The sequence below is a fragment of the Opisthocomus hoazin genome, chromosome 6 (genome assembly GCF_030867145.1).
Source record: "Opisthocomus hoazin isolate bOpiHoa1 chromosome 6, bOpiHoa1.hap1, whole genome shotgun sequence".
Lineage (NCBI taxonomy): Eukaryota > Metazoa > Chordata > Aves > Opisthocomiformes > Opisthocomidae > Opisthocomus > Opisthocomus hoazin.
The window spans coordinates 29,774,816-29,796,659 of record NC_134419.1 but is presented as its reverse complement, the minus strand read 5'-3'; the positions used below and the strand labels follow the sequence as shown (position 1 = coordinate 29,796,659).

At 58.0% G+C, this 21,844-nt stretch overlaps 3 protein-coding genes across 6 annotated transcripts in view; all 3 read left to right on the top strand.

Annotated features, from left to right (window-relative positions):
• Positions 1 to 1,751: 1,751 nt before the first annotated feature.
• ITPA (inosine triphosphatase) lies at positions 1,752 to 5,630 on the top strand. The gene is made up of 8 exons (XM_075422428.1): positions 1,752 to 1,826; positions 1,928 to 1,985; positions 2,068 to 2,132; positions 2,820 to 2,893; positions 3,726 to 3,757; positions 4,488 to 4,603; positions 5,125 to 5,201; positions 5,447 to 5,630. Exons 1-8 carry the CDS (start codon positions 1,764 to 1,766, stop codon positions 5,565 to 5,567), a joined length of 606 nt encoding a protein of 201 aa, XP_075278543.1. The 5' UTR covers positions 1,752 to 1,763; the 3' UTR covers positions 5,568 to 5,630.
• Positions 5,631 to 5,869: 239 nt separating this feature from the next.
• METTL13 (methyltransferase 13, eEF1A N-terminus and K55) lies at positions 5,870 to 11,561 on the top strand. 2 transcript variants are annotated; one of them, XM_075422426.1, is made up of 8 exons: positions 5,870 to 6,082; positions 6,432 to 7,179; positions 7,913 to 8,112; positions 8,797 to 8,992; positions 9,222 to 9,386; positions 9,581 to 9,793; positions 10,174 to 10,305; positions 10,816 to 11,561. In XM_075422426.1, exons 1-8 carry the CDS (start codon positions 5,930 to 5,932, stop codon positions 11,088 to 11,090), a joined length of 2,082 nt encoding a protein of 693 aa, XP_075278541.1. In that variant the 5' UTR covers positions 5,870 to 5,929; the 3' UTR covers positions 11,091 to 11,561. The 2 variants fall into 2 exon arrangements, with proteins under 2 accessions (XP_075278541.1, XP_075278542.1); XM_075422427.1 differs by having other exon boundaries at positions 5,872 to 6,082; positions 9,243 to 9,386.
• Positions 11,562 to 17,628: 6,067 nt separating this feature from the next.
• DNM3 (dynamin 3) overlaps positions 17,629 to 21,844 on the top strand; it is a 183,190-nt gene continuing 178,974 nt past the window's right edge. For all 3 annotated transcript variants that reach the window (XM_075422424.1, XM_075422423.1, XM_075422422.1), the window contains exon 1: positions 17,629 to 17,807. In XM_075422424.1, coding sequence (XP_075278539.1) covers positions 17,662 to 17,807 — 146 coding nt within the window. In that variant the 5' untranslated portion in view covers positions 17,629 to 17,661. The remainder of the gene's footprint in view (positions 17,808 to 21,844) is intronic.

Sequence of the window (21,844 nt, the reverse complement as noted above, 5' to 3'; positions counted from 1 at the left end):
AGTTTTGCAGTTGCTTGCTAGAGGCAAAGTCTGGCTTTAAAGCTGGACTGAGGGCCTTGGAAAACGGATGCCGGTAGGGTGAAGGCTTCACGGCAACCCTACTGCATTAGAGAACTGCTTATAGCTGCCAAATTTGGGAGCTGCTGCTACACGCTCCCGAGCCCTGTCCTTGCTGGGTTCGGCAGATCTCTGTCAGCCGCATGTCCTTAGGGACAGTTTCCAGGTAGCATTGAACTCCTCAGCACAGGCACCAGTGTACCACCCCGAGAACTGCTGCTCCGTTATCACCATGCCAGCAGCGCGCTGCTTCAGACAGGCACAAACACTTTTCCAGCTGCCCCAGATCCATGGGAAGTGAGGTGGCAAGGTGAGTGCCCCTGACCCTGGACCATCTGTGTCTTGTGCCTGCCTCGGACTTGTCCTTTGGCACCAGCAGGCCTGGCCCAGGCCCACTGCAGGCAGCTGAGCGCAGGTTCTCGCACTGGAAAAGCTGGCTTTCCTCAGCAGCGCTGCCGGACTGCTTTCACTGCATCTCCCAGGAGGCTGGGGTGCAAGCAGTTGTCTTTGATGCACGGCAGGGAAAGCTACCATGGCCACAGCCTTCAGTGTGCTTCCCTGGGTGGCCAGGGTTAGGTGTTGAATGGCTTCAGGTTCAAGTCACTGAACGCCGGGGCTGTCCTCAGCACAGACCTTCTTAAGGGACCAGCTCTGACTGTGAGAGGCACCAGCAGCAGCAAGTCAACAGGCCTAGTCAGTAACTTCGCAGTCATAGAATTTAAGGTTAATATTTATTTTTGTTTCCTCCCTCCCCCAAGGCTGAACAGACCATAACAATGTCTGGTCTCAGGTACGTTAGAGAGCAGTCCTCCCTATGTTCCTTCAAGATGCCGTGGTCTTTATATTGCAGCCTGTGCTGTCCCACCCTGGACTGGTGGCAGGGAGAGCTCCAGAGAGCGGAAAGGGTTGTTGTTTCCAGCAGCGTCTGCATGCTTTGGGGTTGGTTTTCACTCGGGAGACATCCCGAAGGAGATTTTACAGCAAAAATAATTCCTTCACCCAAGCGGAGGGTCTGTTTTATCCATTCCCTCTTTGTGCAGAAGACAGACCTCTTCATTAGCTGCTGTTTTCCACAGGATTGCTTTTTTTTACAGGGAGAACGGCATGTTTTGGCTGGAGTCGCGTGTTCCTGCTGCAGGGCCAGTTCCTCCCAGCCCTGCTGGTGTGACACATGCGGCGAGACCCTGCGATCCCCGAGGGCTGGGGGGGGGGTGGGGGGGTGTGCAGGGATGGATGCAGGCCGGGAGAGGCCTCCCACCTCGGGAGGCTGAGCCCCCCCCCGGGGAGTCCCCTTGCAAAGCAGAGGCTTCTGGGGGTGCGTGGCAGGGCCCTTCGGCTGGGGAGCAGGGACCGTCTCCAGCTCTTCCCCACCCATGTTTTCGCTACGGCCGCCAGCCGGTCCCGCCGTCACCTTCGCAAAGACGAAACCCGATCGCTCCCCCGGGGGCAATCCGGTGGCGGGAGGCGCAGATGCCGGCCAGAGGTCGCGGCCTGAGGCGGGGGCCCCCAGCCGCCATGGCGGCCCTCACCTCTCGCGAGACTGCCCGCGCATGCGCACGGGCGGCGCCGCGCACCGGCGAGCTGCAAGCGCCCTCCCTCGGTGGCGTCGGCGGAAAGCCTTTCTCCCATTGGCTGGGCGTTGCCGGGCGCCGCGCCGACGCCGGCGGTGATTGGCCGCTCAGCGCGCAGGCGCAGTTGGGGCGAGGATGGCGGCGCCGGCGCGGCGGAGCGTGGTGTTCGTGACGGGCAACGCCAAGAAGCTGGAGGAGGTGGGGGGGGGGGGCGGTTGCCTGGCAACGCGCGGCGGCCTGGCCTGGCCCGGCCCGGTCCGGCGGGCCCGGGGCCTGACGGGCGGGTTTCCCCCCCGCAGGTCACTCAGATCCTCGGGGACTCTTCTCCCTACGCGCTGGTAGCGAGGAAAATCGACCGTAAGTTGGCGGGGGGGCGACGCGGCGGCGCGGCCCGGCCCGGCCCGCTCGTCTCCTCAGCGCCGGCCCTTTGTGTCCGCAGTGCCCGAGTATCAGGGGGAGCCGGACGACATCTCCGTGCAGAAGTGCCGCGAAGCCGCCCGGCAGGTCGCTGCCGTTCTCCTTTCCCTTTTCCGCCGGTCGGAGCGGTGGGGTGGGCTTCTGACCGGGCCCCGAGGAAAGTCAGGGCCGGGGCCGGGCCGGGCCTGGCCTCGCTGCGCTCCCGTCACCCGGCTGTCTCTGCCCGGGCCGGGTGATGGTGGCTTCTCGGTGTGTAGGCAGTGCCGCTGCTGGGCCTCTGGCCTCCTGCGTCCGTCCAGCAGCAGGAGGACGTGACAGCTCCTTCAGCCCGGCCCCAGCGGCTGCGGGACACCGAGCTTTCTGTCAGCTAGAGCTGGTGATGGATCGCCTTCCAGAGCTGTCTCTGGGGTGGGTGTGTTAAAAGAATCAAGGGAGGACTGAGACCCGAGGAGCATGCAGGCGTGCCTCCAGGACGCAGGCTTTCCCCCTCCTCCTCCCACCATTCCTGCTCCCCAGGAGAGCAGGGGGTGTTCTCGTTTTTCTCCGTGTGAGATCTTCCCTACCACACTTCAACCACTCCGGCCTGCCTGGGGAGAGCATGGATTTAGTTATGTCTGCCTGATAAGGATTGCCTCCGAGGCAAGGAACTCTGGTGGATTTTGTGACATTCCCGTTATTGTGGAAATGTGAGAATAGAACAGAGCAAGAAAATGGGGTCGGAGGCAGTGCCTTCCTCTAGGTCTGATGTTTCCACCTCTCGGGCTTTTGCTGTAGGTTCAGGGACCCGTTATAGTAGAGGATACCTGCTTGTGCTTCAACGCCCTGGGGGGGCTTCCAGGACCGTACATGTAAGTAGCTGGGCACTTGCTTCACCTTCCATGTCTGAGAGTTAGGAGTGCACGCTGGCAGGACGTGCTCTGTGGGGGATTGTTCACACACCGGGAGCAACAGGGTCAGGGAGGTGGTTACTGGTGTGTGTCCTCGGCTTCATCCTGCGCCCCAGGGGCTGGCCTTGAACTCCTCGAGCTGCGCTGTAAGTCGCGGTGTGGGACGGGAGAGGCAGACCTGAATTATTGGCTCTGGCTGCCGATCTGCGGTGCCTTCTCTTGCAGCCAGCTTGGGAACCTGGCCCCGCAGCGGGCTCCGCATAGTTAAGGCACTGTGTCTTTCCACAGGATTCTGGGATGAGAGTCCTATAAGTTCTGATACAGACTGCTTTAATCCAGCAGATAACAAGATTATTACATTACAGTGTAACTCCCCTAATAAAATACTGCCTTAGCTCCTGGAATTAACTCTTAGTCCGATTAATTCTTCCAGGCTATCTCTGCTGAGCTAAGCAGAGACATATGTGAAGCTGGTGCTAGAACTGGGTGTAAGATGTGAACAAGTTGAGCTGAGCAATGCATTTTGGCATGTCAGTGCTCACGAGTGAGAAGTGGTTTTCTACGCAGACCCAAGTACTGCAGTGAATTAAATACCCCGCTGCTGTTGTCACTGTGTCCCATGCAGTTTAAGAGCTAAGTCTGTCGTTATTGGTAAATAGCCCAGAATGAGGTGATATCACAGCACATTCAAGAAGGATTCAAAGAGCTATGAAAATATAGGCAACAACGTCTCAAGGGTGGCTGTATTTCTGAGAAATACTATAAAAAATTAATCTTTCCTCTCCCCCTTCAGAAAATGGTTCCTGGAAAAACTCAAACCAGAAGGTACTGCCTCCCGCGTTGCTGCTCTTGCACGTAACTCAGTCCTTTCCAAATGAGATGGGTCCCTGCCCGTGCTGGGCTCTGCTGAGCGTGCATGCCCACTGCCCTGCCCGTTACGTAGCTGGTTCCTTTCCTGTCTGTCCAGTGCTGTCCCTGCGCGTTCGCTCCTTGAGCCTGTTCTGTGCCTTTCTTCACAGGGTGTTGTTTCCCCCAGTAGCTTCAGCATCAACCCTGGCTTCCCAGACTCTTGCCTCTGCAGGCTTCCGGGAGCTTCTTGTCTGTCACCAGTGTGACCTGGAAGACCTGCTGCTCCTTTGGCTTCCGTGCAAGCCCCTCTCCCCTAATGCTCACCTCCCTGGTGTGCCGTGACTGCCTTTGATCCCACCGTTAAGAGTGTGACTGTAAATCCCGCTCTGGTGTCACGAGCGTGAGCATTAATCATGCTAATTCAGAGTGGGCTTTAGTCCTCTCTGGTGCCGCATGCTCATTTGCTTCTGCTCCCAAATTAATAGCGGGGCCCTGGAGCTCATGCTGGGTTAGATCTGAGGTGCTGGCCTCAGTCGTACGAGGGACCCAGCCGAGCGCATCCATGTGCCTGAGCTTTGTCACCTCCTGTAGTTCTTCCTCTCCCGTGTGGATGTGATGCAGAATGCTCCCTCCATCCGTCTCTGCGTGGGTGTGTGGCACTCCAAGGGAAAGGGGGTAATGCCAGTGTCCTTTCTGTGTCACTCAGGCCTCTACAAGCTGCTGGCTGGGTTTGAAGACAAATCTGCCTATGCTCTCTGTACCTTTGCATTCAGCACTGGAAACCCGGAGGAGCCTGTGAAGTTGTTCAAAGGCCAGACTCACGTAGGTGTTGTGCCTGGGGAGGGGAACATGCTGAGGGAGGGGGGCTGTAATGTCAATCTCCTAACAGCGTTGGCTCTGTTGAGGACAATTTTAGCGGCTCCTGGGTCACCGAATGCCCTCGGAGCTTGCTGGGAGGAGGCTGAGGGAGGGCGTGGGCGGTGGGTGCTGAGTGCTGCAGCCGTTTTGCCAAGCGCTACGTACCGAACTCTGCGCCTCGGGCGCTTCGGCCCCCTCGTCTCCCTCTGGCAGGGTGGTATCGGAGTGCAGTTGTTAGCGCGGTTAATTGGGCTGGGGGGGGTAAAGGGGCTGTCAGCGCAGCGCAGCGTGACGGAGCACTGAGTTTGGGGCTGGTGATTTGGGTTACGTCCTGGGGAGGTGTGGGAAGGACAGCACCACGCGCCGAGCCCGTGCTGGCCGCGGCGTGAGCTACGGCTGCGCGTGGCTCCTCGGCCTGCGTTTGAAACGCGACTGCGAGGGAGGTGCTGCGACACTGACGGGGCTTTTTCGCTGTCTCGTGGCAGGGGCGGATCGTGGAGCCCAGAGGCCCCCGAGATTTTGGCTGGGACCCCTGCTTTCAGCCGGATGGCTACGACCAGACGTAAGTGGCGTTTTACCTACGGCTCTTTACATAAGGAGAGCCCGGGTGGAGGCTGTGCATGAGAGGAACCTGCTCACGCGGAAGGGTGGCAGGGAGAAAGCACCCTTCTGGCTTGGAGCGTGGTGGGTTACGGGGTGGGGGCCGCTGGCTTTGCCAGCCTGTCGCTGCGAGGAGACGGTGAGCAGAGGGGGAATTCGCGCTGTGGCCTCTCCGCTGCTGAGACTCGTGGTTCCTCTCCCCTCCAGCTACGCCGAGCTGCCCAAGGCGGTGAAGAACTCCATCTCGCACCGTTACCGAGCGCTCCGAGAGCTCTCCGCCTTCTTTCTCCAGAACGACTCAACAGAGCCCCGCTCTGCTCCCAGCTAGCCTCCCTGGGCCGCGGCTCCGCTCCCCGGCCGGCTGCCATTAAAGCTGCTCCCGGTGAACCCACTGGTGCCAGTCCCCTCCCAGTTTGTTGCTCCAGGGGTGCTGCGCGTCTGGGGTGTGGGGGGGGAAGGATCGCCGGGGCCGCTGTGGCTGCGAAGGCTCCGGGCCTCGGGCCAGCGCGGAGACCGGGGCGGTGCTCTCCGCGGCCGCAGGCGGCGCCGCAGTGCCGAGCGGAGCGGCGAGCCAATGGGAAGCGGCCGCGGGGAGAGGCGGCCAATCGGCTGCGGGGCCGGCTCGCCCAATGGGCTCCACGGGTCTCGCCGGCGCAGCCGGATGCGGTCAGCGCGCAGCGCGGCGCGGCCATGGAGCTGCTGCCGCGGAGCCCCGGGGAGTTCGGCTCGGCCCGGTACTGGGACCGGTTCTTCCGGCAGCGCGGGCAGCGGCCCTTCGAGTGGTACGGGGCCTTCCCGGAGCTGTGCCCGGTCTTGCACAAGTACGTCCGGCCCCGCGACAAGGTGGGTGAGCCGCTTCTGGGACTCGGCGCCCGGGGGTTGGGCTTAAACCGGGGGCCAGGCTCAAACCGGAGGCCGTGCGCGGAGACAGGCGATGCTTCGCCCCCGGTGTGCCGTGGCGAGAGGACAGCAGAGACCCCCGGTTGCCCGGGGACTAAAACATCCGCGTCGTCCCCAGACGAGGCGCAGCAGATGCGTCGCGGCGGTTCCCGGGTGGCTTTTCTGCGTGGAAGCCTTCCCTCGGGGTGGGGGTTCTGCCGGTGTGGTTTCCACGGATTTTTGCTGGCGGAACACTCCGGAGCGCGTTTCCCGGGCAGTCTCACCGTCCCGCCGCTCTTGTGCCGCTGCGCAGGTGCTGGTGGTGGGCTGCGGGAACTCGGAGCTGAGCGAGCAGATGTACGACCTGGGGCTGTGCAAAGACGTGGTGAACATCGACATCAGCGACGCCGTCGTCCGTCAGATGCGAGAGCGGAGCGGCAGCAAGAGGCCCAAGATGAGCTACCTGGTGATGGACGTGCTTCAGATGGACTTCCCTGATGGCCACTTCCAGGTGGTCCTGGACAAAGGCACGCTGGATGCCATCCTCGCCGATGAGGAGGAGGCCACTCTAGCCAAGGTGGACAAGATGTTTGCTGAGATCAGCCGGGTCCTGCAGGTCGGAGGGCGTTACCTCTGCGTCTCCCTGGCTCAAGCCCACGTGCTGAAGAAAGCGGTGGAGTACTTCTCACAGGCAGGCTGGGTCGTGCGTGTCCATCAGGTGGCCGGCAGTGGGGACAAACAGCAGTTTGTCCTACCCGTCTTTGTCTACGTCATGACAAAGTTCAGGAAGATCCCCGGCTCGGCGTCGCAGATCCTGGAGATCTGCCCCGAGGAGCAGGACAAGCCTCTGCGGGTGGAGAGTGCGGAGCAGCTGGTGGCGGCGGTGAAGGACAGGCAGCATTACGCCCTGCTCTGCAGCCAGCTGAGCAAAACCCCCTGCGGGGAGCAGCTTTCCCTGGATCTGTGTGACAGGGAGAGCGGGAGGCCTCGCTACACGCTGCACGTGGTCGACAGTCCCTCGGTGAAACCTTCCCGGGACAATCACTTCGCCATCTTCATCAGTGAGTACAGCCTCTCCTGCCGGCGGTGCGACAGTGCTCGGGCCGGGAGCTGCAAACTGGCCAGCGGTCCTGGCCCTGCCGAAATGGGGGCTGGAGAGGGAAGTAACCCGCCTGTGCGGGGTTCGGTTGATGTTTTAGTCCTGGCTTTATGGTGGGACACGTATTTACCTGCTGGTGCAAGCAGAGAGCTAGCGCAGAGCTTGCTGGCTGAGCGGTTGCCCGTCTCGCTGCCTGCCCGGCCTCCAGGGTGGTGGTTCCTGCCTTGATGCCGGTGGCAGCCGCCATGGCGTGTGGCTGCGTGGAGCCAGGGTGCAGCGGGCGCGGCTGGAAAGGCATCGCTGGTCCGTGCGGGTGTCCTGGCTTGCCAGGGCCAGGCTGCTCAGGGCTGTGCTTCGCTTTCGCGCTTACACCTCATGAAGGCGCGTCGGGCTCTGCCAGCAGCACCGTTCCCTCCCTGCGCGCCTGTGGAGCTGGGGCTGAGCACAGCCCAGAGACGGGTCGTGAGGCTGCTGGACACCCCTTTCTTACAAGATGTGGCTTTTCCAGCCTCCCGCATGAGCCTGTCCAAAATAAGGAAGGTCCTGGCTCTCTCGATGGTTGCAGAGCACGGCTGTGGGTGTGCAGTGCTACCCCCTCATGATGTCTTGCCATTCCCTGCGGCTTCTCTCTTGAAGGCCAGGGTGGTTGCTGGGGGACCAGGACTGGCCCAGGCTGATGGCAGCCCCTTCTGCAGTCCCACAGGGCAGAGAAACCGAGTGGCTCTTTGGGACGGAGGAAGGACGGAGGCAGCTGGCCACGAGTGCGGGCTTTGGGCGCCTGGTCACCGTGGCCCTGCACAGGGAGCAGCACTATGAGGGCATGGCCGGCATCCAGGCGGAGCTGTCGGGGAAGGTGATGGAGCTGGCCCCGCCGGGCCTCCCTGCCCGGCAGCAGGTGAGCCCCACTGCCCAGCCCCCTCGCTCAGCTTCCCCAAAACCAGGGCCAGGCTGGCTCTCCACCAGCAGCGAGTCCCTCTTCTCCGAGGGAGATCGAGCTGCGGTGCGTGACCTGGCTGCTGCGGCGGGGAGGAGGCTGGCCTCGGTTGTAGGTCCTCTCAGTTTCCCTCTAGCTGGCTGCCTTTGCTTGGAGGCAGGATTTGGGGTGCCTGTGTGGCAGGGTTCAGTGCGAAGTCCCTGCCCTCCAAAACCCAGCATCCGCTGCGAAGTCCCTGCCCTCCAAAACCCAGCATCCGCTGTGAAGTCCTTGCCCTCCAAAACCCAGCATCCTCAGAGAACCACGCATCCCGAAACCCTAAGAGCATCTGGCCCCTTCTTAATCCCAGCTTTATCTTCTCCTGTCTCTTCTGTCTCCTTCCTGCCCCAACTCCCCAAACCTGAGCCTTTGCAAGAAGTCTCGGGGTGTTCGTTCACCGTACCCCAACGTACGTGTACAGGGCAGGGGGGGAACCTGGTGTCCCATGCACTGGTCCCCAGCTGCCCTGTGGCTGCCTACAGCACAACCTGCTGCTCCTGCAACGTGTCCACTCCGTCCCGCTGCGGTCAGGGCAGCGGGATTGCCAGGGCCTGGTCTGTTCCTGTAGCCTTTCCTTCTTTGCACCGGTCCCCGTCCTCTCTGCAGGTGCCCTTCCTGTCCGTTGGAGGGGACATCGGGGTGCGGACGGTGCAGCACCGCGACACCAGCACCCTGAGCGGGGAGTACGTCGTGGAGGACGTGAAGGGGGACGGCACCTGCTACTTCCGCCGCCTCATCTTCCTCCGCAACAGGAACGTGGTGCAGTCGGAGGCTCGGCTCCTGGCCCCTGCGCCTCTCCCAGGTACGTGGGGCAGGTGGGGAAGGCGCAGGGGCCAAGGGTGACTTTTTGGCGTAGCAGAGAGTGACATTGATACAGGAGGAGGATAAAAGTCCCACTGGGACCTGCCTGCCTTGTCCTGGAGTGACTCTGGAAGCGTTTTTATCCCCTGCTGTCTGCCTCATGGGTGGCACAGGGGCTGGGGGTGGCTAGTCCCCAGAAAGCACCCCTGTCTCCCACCTTGCCTTACCAGCTGATGCCTCCTGTCGTTCAGGCCAGAAGAAACGGCGGAAGGACAAGAAGAAACCCAGCGCTGCTGAGCCACCTGCAGCCATCGACAAGAGCTACCTGTGCTGTGAGCACCACAAAGCCATGGTCGCGGGGCTCTGCCTGCTGGGGGGCCCCGATCCCCTCCCAGGTGACGAGGCTGGCAGTGGGAGGCCGTGCTGGGGGCAGGTGCCTGTGTGTCCCCATGCCCCAGCTCCTTGGGGAAGGGCTTTCCTGGCTGAGGTGCCCCATATGCCCTTCCCGAAGTGGTCTGGGGCTGGCGGGTGGGCCGGGCAGTGGGAGCGTGGCCATGCTGGTGGCTCACTGGGTGCTCTCCATTGGCAGGAGCCCTGCTGGCAGTGCTGGTGGTGGGGCTCGGCGGGGGCAGCCTGCCCCTCTTTGTCCACGACTACTTCTCGCAGGCCTGTGTGGCTGTGGTGGAGATCGACCCCTCCATGCTGGAGGTGGCCACGCGCTGGTTTGGCTTCGCCCAGGGCAACCGGATGCGGGTGCACGTCTCTGATGGCCTGGACTACGTAGCAAAGCTGGCGGCTGAAGGTACAATGTCGTGGGGCATCCTGGGCGCCCCGTTGAGCCCAGTGGGTGACATGGTGGGGATCGGAGTCCTGGGCTGCTTTCACCCTTTGCTTCCTGTCCCTGCCCATCTCCTGCTGTGTGTCACAAGCTCCAGCCTCACCAGGTCTCTGCAGCTCACAGGCGTCTCCTTGCCGACGTGTGCAGGGGACCTTGGATTTGCTGCCTTCCCCAGTGCCAAGGGCTGCTGCCCTGGGTTTCATTTGAAAAGAGAAACCCCAGGAGAGCGAAGCAGCCATAAAGTGGCAGAGAGGATGTCTTGACCACCCCATTCGTTGCCTTCCCACCGTGCATGGCTCTTCTCTCTCCTGTGGGACAACAAGTCTCCGCGCTCCCTCCCGCAGCCCCGGCCCAGTACGATGCCATCATGTTCGATGTGGACAGCAAAGACCTCACGGTGGGGATGAGCTGCCCACCCCCAGCCTTCGTGGAAAAGGCCTTTTTGCAGAAAGTTAAAACCATCCTCAAGCCAGAAGGTAGGAGGGGAGATCCGGCCGTCTTCCTGTGGCCAGGCTGGTCGATCCTATGCAGGGTTCGAGTAATGGGGCTGTGCTGTCGTTTCTCATCCCGGAGAACAGCGGCCGCTGCCAGGACTGTTGCGTGGCATCCACCGCTCCTGATGGGTCCCAGATCCGGGTGTTTCTGTGGGTGTTGTGACAGCAGGGAGCAGGGTGGAGCAGGTGGCCCGCGGTGCTGCTGGGTCCAGCAGGCTGAGACATCCCGAGGGGGCCAAGAAAGGTTGCATGAAGGCAGGAGGTGTAGGTGGTACCTGGGAACGGGTCGCGTGGCCACCCACGACCCGTGTGATGGTAGGGATGTGGAGCTGAGCCAAGGGCAGCGGGGGAGGACGCCGGTACTCCTTGTGCTGCCATGGAGGAGACGTTTGCACCAGGGTGGCACCGATTCGGCTGCGTTCCCGGAGAGGCAGGGAGCAGGGTGGTATACACCAGCTGGTCTGAACTCCCATCCCTCTCACCCTGCCGCAGGAGTCTTCGTGCTCAACTTGGTGTGCCGTGACGCCCGGCTGAAGGAGTCTGTCCTGGCCACCCTCGGGGAGGTCTTCCCGCTGCTCTACGCGCGCCGTATTGACGGGGAGGTCAACGAGATCCTGTTCTGCCAGCCCAGCCCTGAGGGTCGGCAGGACCCCACCGAGCTGGGGGCACGTGCCCGGGTGCTGGAGAGGTCCCTGCGGCAGCCTGGGCGCCCCTGGGACAGCTCGTATGTGCTGGCAGACATGCTGCAGGCCGTCGAGATCCTTTGACGGGGGCCTTGATGCTCCTTGAGCGAGAGAGGTGTCCCCATGTGGGTGCTGCGGCCCCGCAGTGGAGGGGTGCCCGTGGCTGGGATTGCTGACCCTGGGGGGGCTGGTGGAGGCCGGGGTCTGCCTGAAGGACGGGACTGGTGCGGAGGGGTGGTCCCTGCAGCCTGGCTTCCGGGGACGGGGCCTGGGGTTGTGAGGGGTTGGGCAGCGATGGGGTGGTGAGGGGAGGAAGGTGCTGCGGGTCTGGCAGGACTGCGTGTTTGGCTCTTTCTCTATTGCTTTCCTGTTGTGGGACAAACATGGCTCTGACCATCTCCAGCAACGCTTCTTCTCTCCGATGCTGGCTCTTCCTGCATCTCCAGCACCCCTGGTCACTGCGGTCTGCGCAGAGCTCCAGCCTTGCCCCAAGCCTGGTCGTGGATGCGCTTGTGTGGGCCGAGGGCTGTGAAAATAAAGTGCTCAGGGCTGCTCCGAGGCCTGCAGTGCTTTGCTAGGCTGATTTCTGGAGTGCCCAGCACCCCTGGAAAAGGTATGGTCACCTCCACTCCTCAAGGGCATGTCCTGGGGGCAGGCAGCTGCCCTTTGTCCCCCACTGCCTCCTCCCACTCGCCTTCCCCAGACTGGACCCCACCATGTGCCTGCCCCCTGTTCTGCGTCTCTCCAGCCATCGCCACTGTGAGCTGGGACCTGTAACCCCCTGGGCCCCCAACGCTGCTTCTCCCAGCCCTGTGCTCGGGCCCCTGGGCACACCAACCTGCTCACCCAGCTGGCGCAGGTCAGCCCTCCTGCAGAATGCAAGGGCAGCAGGAAAATACCCATCGGGGTGTTCCCACGGCACCTCATTCCTGCCGAGGCGGCTTAGTTTGTCTCTTCTGAAGGTTTCAAAGCCCAGTTCCTGCCTGTGAGGTTTAGCTGAAGGGCTGACCTGTGAGTCCTGGTTGGTTACAGAGCAGCTGACCCACCAGTGCTCCCTCATTCATCAGAATTCATTGAGGGGGTCAGGGGGGCTTTCCTTTCTCCCCTGCAACAGCTGGTACCAAAATGGGTTTGAGACATAGTACTAAAATGACTGGCGTTCAGACACTGGGGCACGTTGGCAATCCAAGGGACAACCTGTTAGGCACCACGATGCTTCACCACTGACCCCACACCCTTGCCCCATGCTCCCTTCTGCTGCTGGCACATTGAGCGAGGACATCGTTTGTCAGTTCCCCAGCCACCCTTCCACAGCCCAGGAGTGACAACGACCCACCAGAAGCAGCTCCAGGCACGATCTGATCGGCGCGGAGGCAACAGCAGTCACATCTCAGCATCGCTGCCGGAGCCATGGTGCTGGCTGTGTAGCTCGTGTGCCTGCCGGTGCCTCTCGCCGGGCAGGCTCCCTGCCGGCTGTCCTGTCCTGCCAGGGTGTTGGTGGGCTGCCACTCGTTGCCCTGTCCTTCCTCAGCTCTCCTGCACCTGCGGAAAATCCAGTTTTGTTTAGAAAGCCGAGTGAGAGGGTGCATGAGCTAGAGGGTGTGCAGTTCCCCAGCCTGGTGGGGGCCATGGAAAGAGCGCCGCAAGGGCTCTCACCCCCCGAACCGGTGGGGACCACAGCCACCATGCCGATGCAGGAGGCGGGGGGCTGTTGATGCCTCGGAGGCACTACGGCAGCTGTGCCAAGAGCAAGCATATCCCTCCAATCAGTGGCTGTCTCGCTGTATTTTTAATTTTAATTTGCCAGCAGGATCTGCTTTGGAAACTGTTCTTTTCGGATCTTTTCTCAGATGCTCCCTGCCTTATTCCCCTTCACACAGAGGGACAAACCGTTGCCCTACTTTCTCCCTAGTGGTTGGCCCACTTCTAGGCAGAGGGAGCAGATGCTTTTTTTAAAGAAGTGCTGGTGATGGTTCCCAGGTGCTGGGGAGCAGAGCTGGCCTGCTCCCTGCCTCAGATAAAGGAAGGCAGCCTGGGCACGTGCCTGTGGTATGTTGCTCACCACCTGGTTGCTCCTCTGTGCCGTGGCTTGTTCGGGGCAGCTCATGGTTGCTGGTCAATGGGAGAGACGAGGCTGGAGGTCGAGCTGGGTGGAAGTCTGCCTGCCCCCATGCAGTTAGTTTCTAAAGGTCCTCTGTGGTGAGGACTTTTCTGAAAGGTGTCTATTATCCATCCATCTTAGCAATGACAACTTTCTCAACTGGATCAGCAGTGCTGCATTTAGTCTATTTTTAACTTAGTTTTCAATTCTCAACATAATTCCAATGACATAGGTTTGTGTCACCATCTCCTTTCTTCCCCAGGAGCTCATACAAAGGCTGTGTTCATCCCTCCATTGCCCGGTTCTGCCTTTCTGTTGTGCTTCCTAATGGCTGGATGATGCCACATCCTGGTGGAAAAACAAAAGCCATCTATTAGAAACAACGTAAGGATGAGATCTCAGTTCATTGCAGCTGTCCTTGCAGCTACTGACAGCCCTGCATGTTTGGTCTGGAAACACATTTCAGCTGGAAAATAGGCAAATTCACGAGTGCTGCAAATACCTGAAATCCGAGGCTGGTAAAACGCTCCGAGGCTGGAATAATTGATGTGTAGTAAATATTTATCTCCTGGCAGCCAAAACATGCAGCTAAAACGTGTATGTTTGGCAACTGTGTTTCTGCTGAGTGTTTTGGCAATATACTCGTGTTTACATCCCTTACTCCTCGCTTCCTTCCTTCACAGCGTAGGCTCGCTGCAAGCGGCGGGATGGAAACAAGCGCTGCCGTCACTTAGCAACCTCCGCTGGCTTTGAGATGTTGACTTTATTCCATTCTGGATTTCCCAGCACAAAAAGATATGGCCGCGTAACTCATCACTAGCTGGGGATGCTCTGGTCTGGTGCAGCCTGGATCCCTCTCGGAGCATCACATACGTGTCCTGCCGCCGCTCCAGCGAGCGAGGCAGTGGGAGTTGGTGGAGTTTGTGATCCAGAGCAGTGGGGATGGCTTGGCCTGGGGTAACTCTGTGGCCGGCCAGGCAGCTGGCAGGACAGTGATGCTACGAGGCAGGCAGCAGTGGGGTGCCCCACGTATACCCCATATGGTGTAACCTCCTTCGGTGTCACAGCTCAGATCCCGGCTCTGCAGAAGGACTGGAAGAGGCTGGGCTCTCGGGAAGACGGTGGAGGTGGATGGGGGACATGCTGTCACCAGCTGAAAGTACATCAAGCAGCTGGAAGAGATTTTGCAGTAATAAAAGCTGCAGGGACTGAGTGCGAAGGCTGATTCCCTCCAGCTGGGGAGAGCTCTGCCGGGGTGAGCCTGGCCCCGCTGACTGGGGATGCTGCTGCTGCCCGGGCATGGCAGCGTCACTGCACAGTAAGGGCTGCAACAGCCACGTCCCGGAGGGTAGAAGCGCCCGGGAAGTGATTTTTCCATGAATTCTTCTTTTGGGGGAAGCACTTGGCTTGTCTGACTTTGTGACCAAGGAAGCAGGCGTGCTGCCAGGGCTGCAGTGAGGGAGTGCATCTCTTTCCTGCGGTGCTCAGGGCTGCAGGGAAACATCTCTGCGGGCTACATTGCAGCACGGTGGCCTCTTTCTACCCAGCATTTGGATGCACCCGACCAAAGGATGCAGCTGGAGGTCGCGGGGCAGGAGAGAGGCCACCACGCCAGACGGGGCAGGGCCTGAGGTGTCACTGTCCTGCGGTCTGTGAGTCACCAATGCCACGGGCTGCAGGGGAGAGGCAGAAAGCTCCTCCTTACGCTGGCAAATGCTGCAGCCGATACATCTCATCACAGCTCTGCAGCCACCCGGCTTGCTTTCGTTAGCTTTAATTCTATTGCAGCTTCAAGGTCTGAGCTCTCCCGCTGGCAGATATGCGGGGTCATGCCAGCACTGCAGAGCCAGGCGCTGCTGAGAATCCGGGAGCTCCCCTGTGCTGGGGCTCCGTGCCCACACCTCCTTCAGCTGCCTGAAAGCTCTGCAGGGCTCCGGGTTTGTGTCTGAAACAAGCAGGAGGTGGGGAAGGTCCCTGGGGAGAAGACGACCGTGTGTGAAGGAGCCTGGCTCTTCTAAATGCTTCCCTGGGGGGGGGGAGGACACAGTCTCGACTGTGCTCTGCTCCCCTCGGGGTCCTGCCTGCTCTCCTGGCAGGGAGGCATGCCTGGCTCTTCACTGCAGGCATCTGCAAATGTATTTTATATATAACTCGTTTTTCATGAAGGGAATTGTACCAGTGTGCATTTATAAAGCAGCCTGGGGACCTGATCCAAATGTCCTCAGTCTTAACGTCACGCTGCCTGGTTAGGAATTGTCTGTGGGTAAGTTTATGGGCTCAAATGCTACGGCTGCACCCTGAAACCAGCCTATTTTTGCCACCTATTTTTGCCATCTATCTTTCTGGAACTCAGGGCAGGACAAACTTGCTATCTGTAGGCTTGATCTGAAATATGCTGGAGGCTTCGGCAGGGCTGGAGGCCCCAGGCAGGCTGTGCCGGAGCTGGTGACATCTGGAAGGGAGCTGACGGGGACAGCAGTGCCTGGGGGCCTGGCCTGTCACCCTGCGGAGCAGGGCACCCTTCCCGCTGTGCTAGCGAGGGGTGGTCAGCGAAGGTCTGCTCTCCTTGTCGAGCCTGGCACGTGGCAAAAGGAAACGATAAATACCGAGGGGCACAACTGAGTGCAGGGTAAAAATAGAGCGTGTTTGGCTGGCTCACCAGTGAGCAACGCAGCTCTGCGCTGCCGCTGTGCTCTTGGAGATTGCACCCGGTGCACTCTGGGAAAATGGTTTCTTGCATGGCCCTCTGACACTGGTTTGGGTCTTTTTTTTCAGGGTTAGTCATTACAAAAAGCTTTGCAATGGTTTCTGCTAGTACTGCCCCCGTTTCCTTTAATTTAGCCACTCTGAATCTCGATAAAGCCAGGCTGGGCTCTGCACAGGGATTTGGAGCAAGCTGTCTGGACAAGCCAGCTAGAAAAAGCAAGGACCTGAAGATATGCTTGGGTGCCCTTCCTCTCTTCTCTGCGCTCTTGGAGCTGTGGGAAAAAATAAGCACCCTTGTGATAACATGGACATGAGTAATGAAAATGTTCCCGCTTTTTCCAGGAGGTGGGAAATCTATGCTTGGCTATCTGTGGCTTTTTTGGGTGGAAAGCAGAGCTTTTTAAAGTGATGGAATTCGCGGGGTGAGTGTGGTCACTTAGCGGGTTTAACTCAGCTTCAACAGACAAAACGTTTGGTTTGGAAACTCCCCAGACTTGGGGGGATAAAGCAAACTTTTCCTCATCATAGCCATTTTCTCATTTTCTTTTAACTGTGGAAGCAAAGAAAGATTAATTTAAAGACCTGATGGAAGGGATGGTTCCGAGATTATCGATTTGAAGGTGCGCATAGCGTTGCTCCCAAGGCATCCTGCCTTTTTAAATCTTTGCTCTCTCTTGGGGAGATGTGGTGCTATCACCAGGCTGCTTTCCTACTGATCTTAATTACTTCACTGGGGCAGCATGAAGTGCTCAGCCAGGGTGGATTTGGCCAGAATACGATACTGTGCTTCCCGACTTCCAGCCTCCGTAGAAACCCATGAGCTGGAGGAGGGCCAGGCGCTCCAGTGCCTCCTGGCATTGCGCACTCACTCAGGAGTACGGGGAAAAAAAAATAAATCATGCTGCTAATTGGTATAATTATGTCAATAACCCCCAGGCCTCATCTCGACAGAAATGATGGCCAGGGTTTTCCCAGAGGCTGCGATGCTGGGGAGGTGATCCAACCGCAGCGGCAAAGCCACTGCCAGAGAAGTCGTCTCCGTGTTACGCAAACGGTAAACTTTTTAGCCCGAACTAGAGCAAACTGTTTGTTTGTTTGCAGAGTTAGAAGTCAGTCTGTTGTACAGAGTCATTTTCTTACACTTATTGAGAGCTCCAGCCAAGAAGCTTTGATAATCCTCCAGCTCTTTGGTGTCCGTTGGCCCACGGGATGGTCGCAGGTCCCTGTTGTTTTCACGCCGAGCGAGGCCGGTGTCTGGCTCCACGCAGAGAACTTCTGTCACTGCAGGACTCCAAAGCCGATGTTTCAGACATTTTTGTGTCGTGATCGCTGCCGATAATCACAGACAAACCTCACCTCTGTTGTTCGCCGGAGCTTTCGGCTCAGCCTCAGTGTGCACTTTTAACTGAACCCCCCGCAATGGCGTGGCGCGGACCTTGTTACCGCTTCCCAGGGCGCTCCCGAGCCGCTCGCTGCCGCCAGCCCCGCCGGGCCCGGCTGCTCGGGCCTGCCGTGACCCGGTGATCCCGTGGCTGAGCGCCGGGGCCGTCTGCCAGGGCCCCTCGTGTGCTGCGGGGCCGGCCCCCGCTCCCGCCCCCATCGCGGGTGGGCGCCGGGAGGAGCTGGGGACGGCTCCGAGGCAACCCCGCCCGGGAAGCGCTGAAGGCCGGGACCCAGCTCCCCGTGCTACCCCGGTTCGGTACCGCACCGCAGCCCTGCCCGCCCGCACCGGGACCCGCACCGGACGGGGGCGGGGCCTTTCCGCGGAGACCCCGCCCCCAGGCTCGGGGGCGGGACGCATGCGCAGTGCGCCGGCCGTTACCTGTCAGCGGCGGCGGCGGCGGCGGGATGGAGGGGCTCATCCCGCTCGTCAACCGGCTGCAGGACGCCTTCGCGGCGCTGGGCCAGAGCTGCCTGCTCGACCTGCCGCAGATCGCGGTGGTGGGCGGGCAGAGCGCCGGCAAGAGCTCGGTGCTGGAGAACTGCGTCTCCAGGTGAGGCGGCGGGCGCGACGCCCCCCTCAGCGCCCTGCCCCGGCGGCGGCCGCTCCCGCCGCGCTGCCAACGGTCGCCGCGCGCGACACCCCTCTTCCCCTCCCCCCCCCGCAGCGCCGCGCCCCCGTGGCGGCGGGGGGGAGCGCGGCTGCGAGCGGGGATGTGTGAGGTGATGGGGGGGGGGCGGCTCGGTGCCCTCCCCGGTGCCCGCCGCGGGGGCGGCGAGGCGGGCCCTGGCACGGCAGCGTCCTGGGCTTGCGGGGAAGCCGCCGCAACTCCGCTGCGAGCGCGTTCGTGTGCCCCGTGCGTGTGTGTTGGGGGGGGGTGTTAACCGCCGTCTGGGGAATAAAAAACTGGTGTTTCAAGCCCCAAATCCTAATTATTGTGCTGGTTCTGGGTCTGGTCGGTTAATGGTGCTCCTGCCATTGCTTACGCTTCGTGCCGTCCTGATGCTTGTGTGGCTATTAGTATTTTTTTCTTAAAAATTAAAGATAAATTAAAATTAAACCCAGCGGTTCAGGTGGTGCTTTTGACGGGCGGTGGGTCTGAAGCTCTCCTGAGGTAAACGCGGACTTGACGCGCTGTCTCGCAAAGTTCCCGCTGCTGCGTTTGCGGCGCGCAGCATGTGGGCTGCTGGAGGGAGGTGGTGTTTGCAGAGCCCAGCTGCCGGCCTTAGCCGGTCGGTAGGACCAAAAGTGCTGCTGTGCGTCGGTGACTGGGGAACTTTCATGTGCGGAGATCTTCGTTAAAGGTAGTATTACATGCTGCGTCTCTCTACAGCCTGGCCACGTGTCGAACTACACCACCTCTTGACATGCAGTATAAAAATACTATACAGTTGTTCTTTATCTCCACCTCAGAATTTACTTTTACTGTGTTAAATGTCAGTTCTTCCTAGCTAACTACTGATGTTGACAGTACTGCCAGTCTCTGGAGTTTAGAAAGCACGAGTGAGGTCCTCAGAAATCACTGTTGGCCAGCAAGTTAATGGAGTTTTTCCTTACACCAGTCTTCACAAAGTATTTTCATAACCTTTTGACTTTTTTATCTGTGTGCCCACAAAGCTGTGCAAAGCACATGTGCTGAGGAGGAAGGGCATCTTCATCTTTCTTGTCAGTAAAGATATTTTGGTCCCTGTGGCAAAGCCTTGTCAGGGGTGGCACCCACCTGGGATCCGGGCTGAGTGTCTTCCTCTGGATCCAGCTGTGCTGATGAAAGAGGTTACTGCTCCCGGATGGTTGTTCTTGCTCCCTGCTAGAGGGATCTGCTCCACCTGATCCGTGGTTGGAGCTGCTCCTTGGAGTGCAGCACACTCCTGCCCCCGTTGCCTGGATGCACCTGGCTGGAGCAAAAGGTGAAAACGAGCAGTTTGTGCTAATTTGGTCCATCTGGACAAGAGCCTGGAACCAGCTGCACAAGTGAGATGAAGACATTTCTAGCAAGAAGAAAAGCTGAGGACAATGACTTTTTTCACCCACAGTTATGCACCATGCAGCCAGTGGACACTGCAAGAGAGTCTCCTTAGAGGAGAGCTTACGGACTACCGTGAAGCACCAGGGTGTTTCTGTCACGCAGGATCTGGAATTTGGATTCTTTGAACCCCACCTCAGACTTCCACATCATTGTTTTATGCAGTAACTTCTTGAGATACGGTATCAGCTGATCTGTAGTGCCTCCCTGCTTGCAAGCTTGGAGTTTATTGCAAATGTGATATTAAAATGCGTTACGCCAAACCTATTCCATGAGACTTAAGCAGCTAGGTTTTACTGGTGCCTTTCCTCCAGACCGAGGGAGTATGTGTGGTCTGCAGATGTGTGGTTACTTGTTAAGCTGTGAGAACTTGATTGTGAACCCTCAGAACCAGATTAATAAATATCCAGGAATCAGAAGAGCATTTTGCTTGTCAGATCGGCAGGCAGAACGGTCTGTGGCAATTTTTAGTAAGCCATAGGACATTTCTGGTTTTATGGGATAATGAAGCTGCTCTCTGCAAACAAGAAGTTTATTACATCTGCGTCTGTCTTAATATGGTTTGTAGAGGTAGCACATCTCATAGTAGAGACACGTTGCAGTCGTTTCTTTTTGTTAGTGGTACATTGCATGATGATGCTTACCACAGGGTAAGCATTCATGCCGAAGTAATAGCAATGCAGCTTTGAAATTCACATCAAAATCAGAGTCCTAGCATTGCTCTGAAGATTGACCGTTTATTCTCATGGATTTTTGTTTGGTTTCTTTTTTTTTAATCACGTGAATCTTTATAATTAATAGATTTTGAACTCTAAGCCTTCAGAGAGACGCTTAAGATCTGTTCACCTTCAGGAATAGCTGTAATTGGTGGGAGGAAGGCATGCTCTCCTCCACGTGGAGGACAGGGTCTTGCTGCAAACATACTGTTGGTTGATAACCTGAGTATTTGCTAGTGGAGCTCTTGTGACGTTAGTAAGGTTATTCTTAACTCTAGGATCAGATTGTCATTCTCTGCTGCCTGTAGCCACTAGACCATGGTGCCCGTTTCAGTCCTTCACGGAGTCTTTGCTTGTGCAAGGATGACTCCACCCCTCCCCTGGACAGAGAAAATGCATTTTCTGGCTTGCAGGTGGTACCAGAGTTGGCGCTTCTTTGTGGAGCCTGGCCACCCAGGAAGTATGTTGGCCTGTACTGTGTTACCCACCATCTAGTTTGTGCATTGCCATATTTTTTCCGAAGGATTGTGAGGGATCTGGCTCTGGCATAGTTCTGTGGGCTGGCAGATGGTTCTGGAAGTGGGATCCAAGTCCTGTTATTTTCTGAAGCTGCTGAGTGACACGCATCCATCGCTGTCCCCCAGGTAGCACTGTTACCAAGCCGTGTTTAGGCACACACAGCATCCTTAATCACTAACAACAATCTGTGAGTATGTTGGGTTTAGATTGCATGTTTGATCTGCATTGGTGCTGGAGTTGCATGAGGATGAATTCTGCATGCTTGCCTGCTCTAGGAGTTGTGTGATGACCAGAACTGCTTACGTGTCACTGCAGGTTGGCTTGGAACGAGGCTGGAGCGGGGCAGTGTCAAATCTCCCAGTGCAGCCATTGCTGTTACTGTTTGGATTAGCATCGCTAAGTTGTTTGAAGAGTTTGCTCAGTCCTTATCGCTCCTTTGTGTGCAAGGAGACTTTTCTGCTTTTGGACTGTGTTTGAAGGGTTTCCTCTCAGTATTCTGGTGGTTATATTTAGATGAAAACAGAGATTCCAGAGAGCACCTGAGGACAACAGTCATTTCCATTTATGAGTTAGACCTTCACGTGTTCCTGACTGGAGCTCGTGGCACTCATTTGAGGAAGTGGGTATTGTCTGAAGAGCAAATGTTCTTCTTACCTGCTTCTTTTTGTAACAGAAGTAAATGTGCCCTTAAAATACCGAGCCTGTGTTTGAAGCAATGGATCTAGTGTGGTATTCTGGGGGAAGCTGGTGGGAGGGAGATTCAGAAGTGCAACGGGGAGTCAAACACCCAATACCAACAGAATGACCGTGGGAGAGAGGCACTCCACCTGCTCTTACTCCTTTGCTGCAGCTGAGTACAGGACCATGACCTTCTGCATTGTTTGTGCTTTTTAAACATTTTGCTTTTGATAATAATAGGGTTACTTAAAAAAAAAACACACCAAAACACCTAATGGCAGGAAGCAATCCCTGGAAACTGTATTTGGAGAGAAAGCATTTTCTATTATTTCATATATCCAAATGGGCATTTGAGATAGCCAAAGGCACAGATGGCAAGCTGCCTTGTCAGGGCCTCTTTCTCCAGATTTGAATCAGAACCTGATTTTATTCATACAAATAGTGAGAAATTAATAATTAGGTTGCAAAGCTGAAAATTCTTTACTTCCTTCCCTGCATAATATGATATGAACTGCATGTGGCCAAATAATTGTTGCATAAGAGATATGAACTCTTGATTGTAAGCCTGTCAGTCATAATCAAACAAGCACTTTCATTTTAAGAGCCTGAGGTCTGGTTTTGTAATACAGCTTTACAGCTTTTTGACCGAACGCT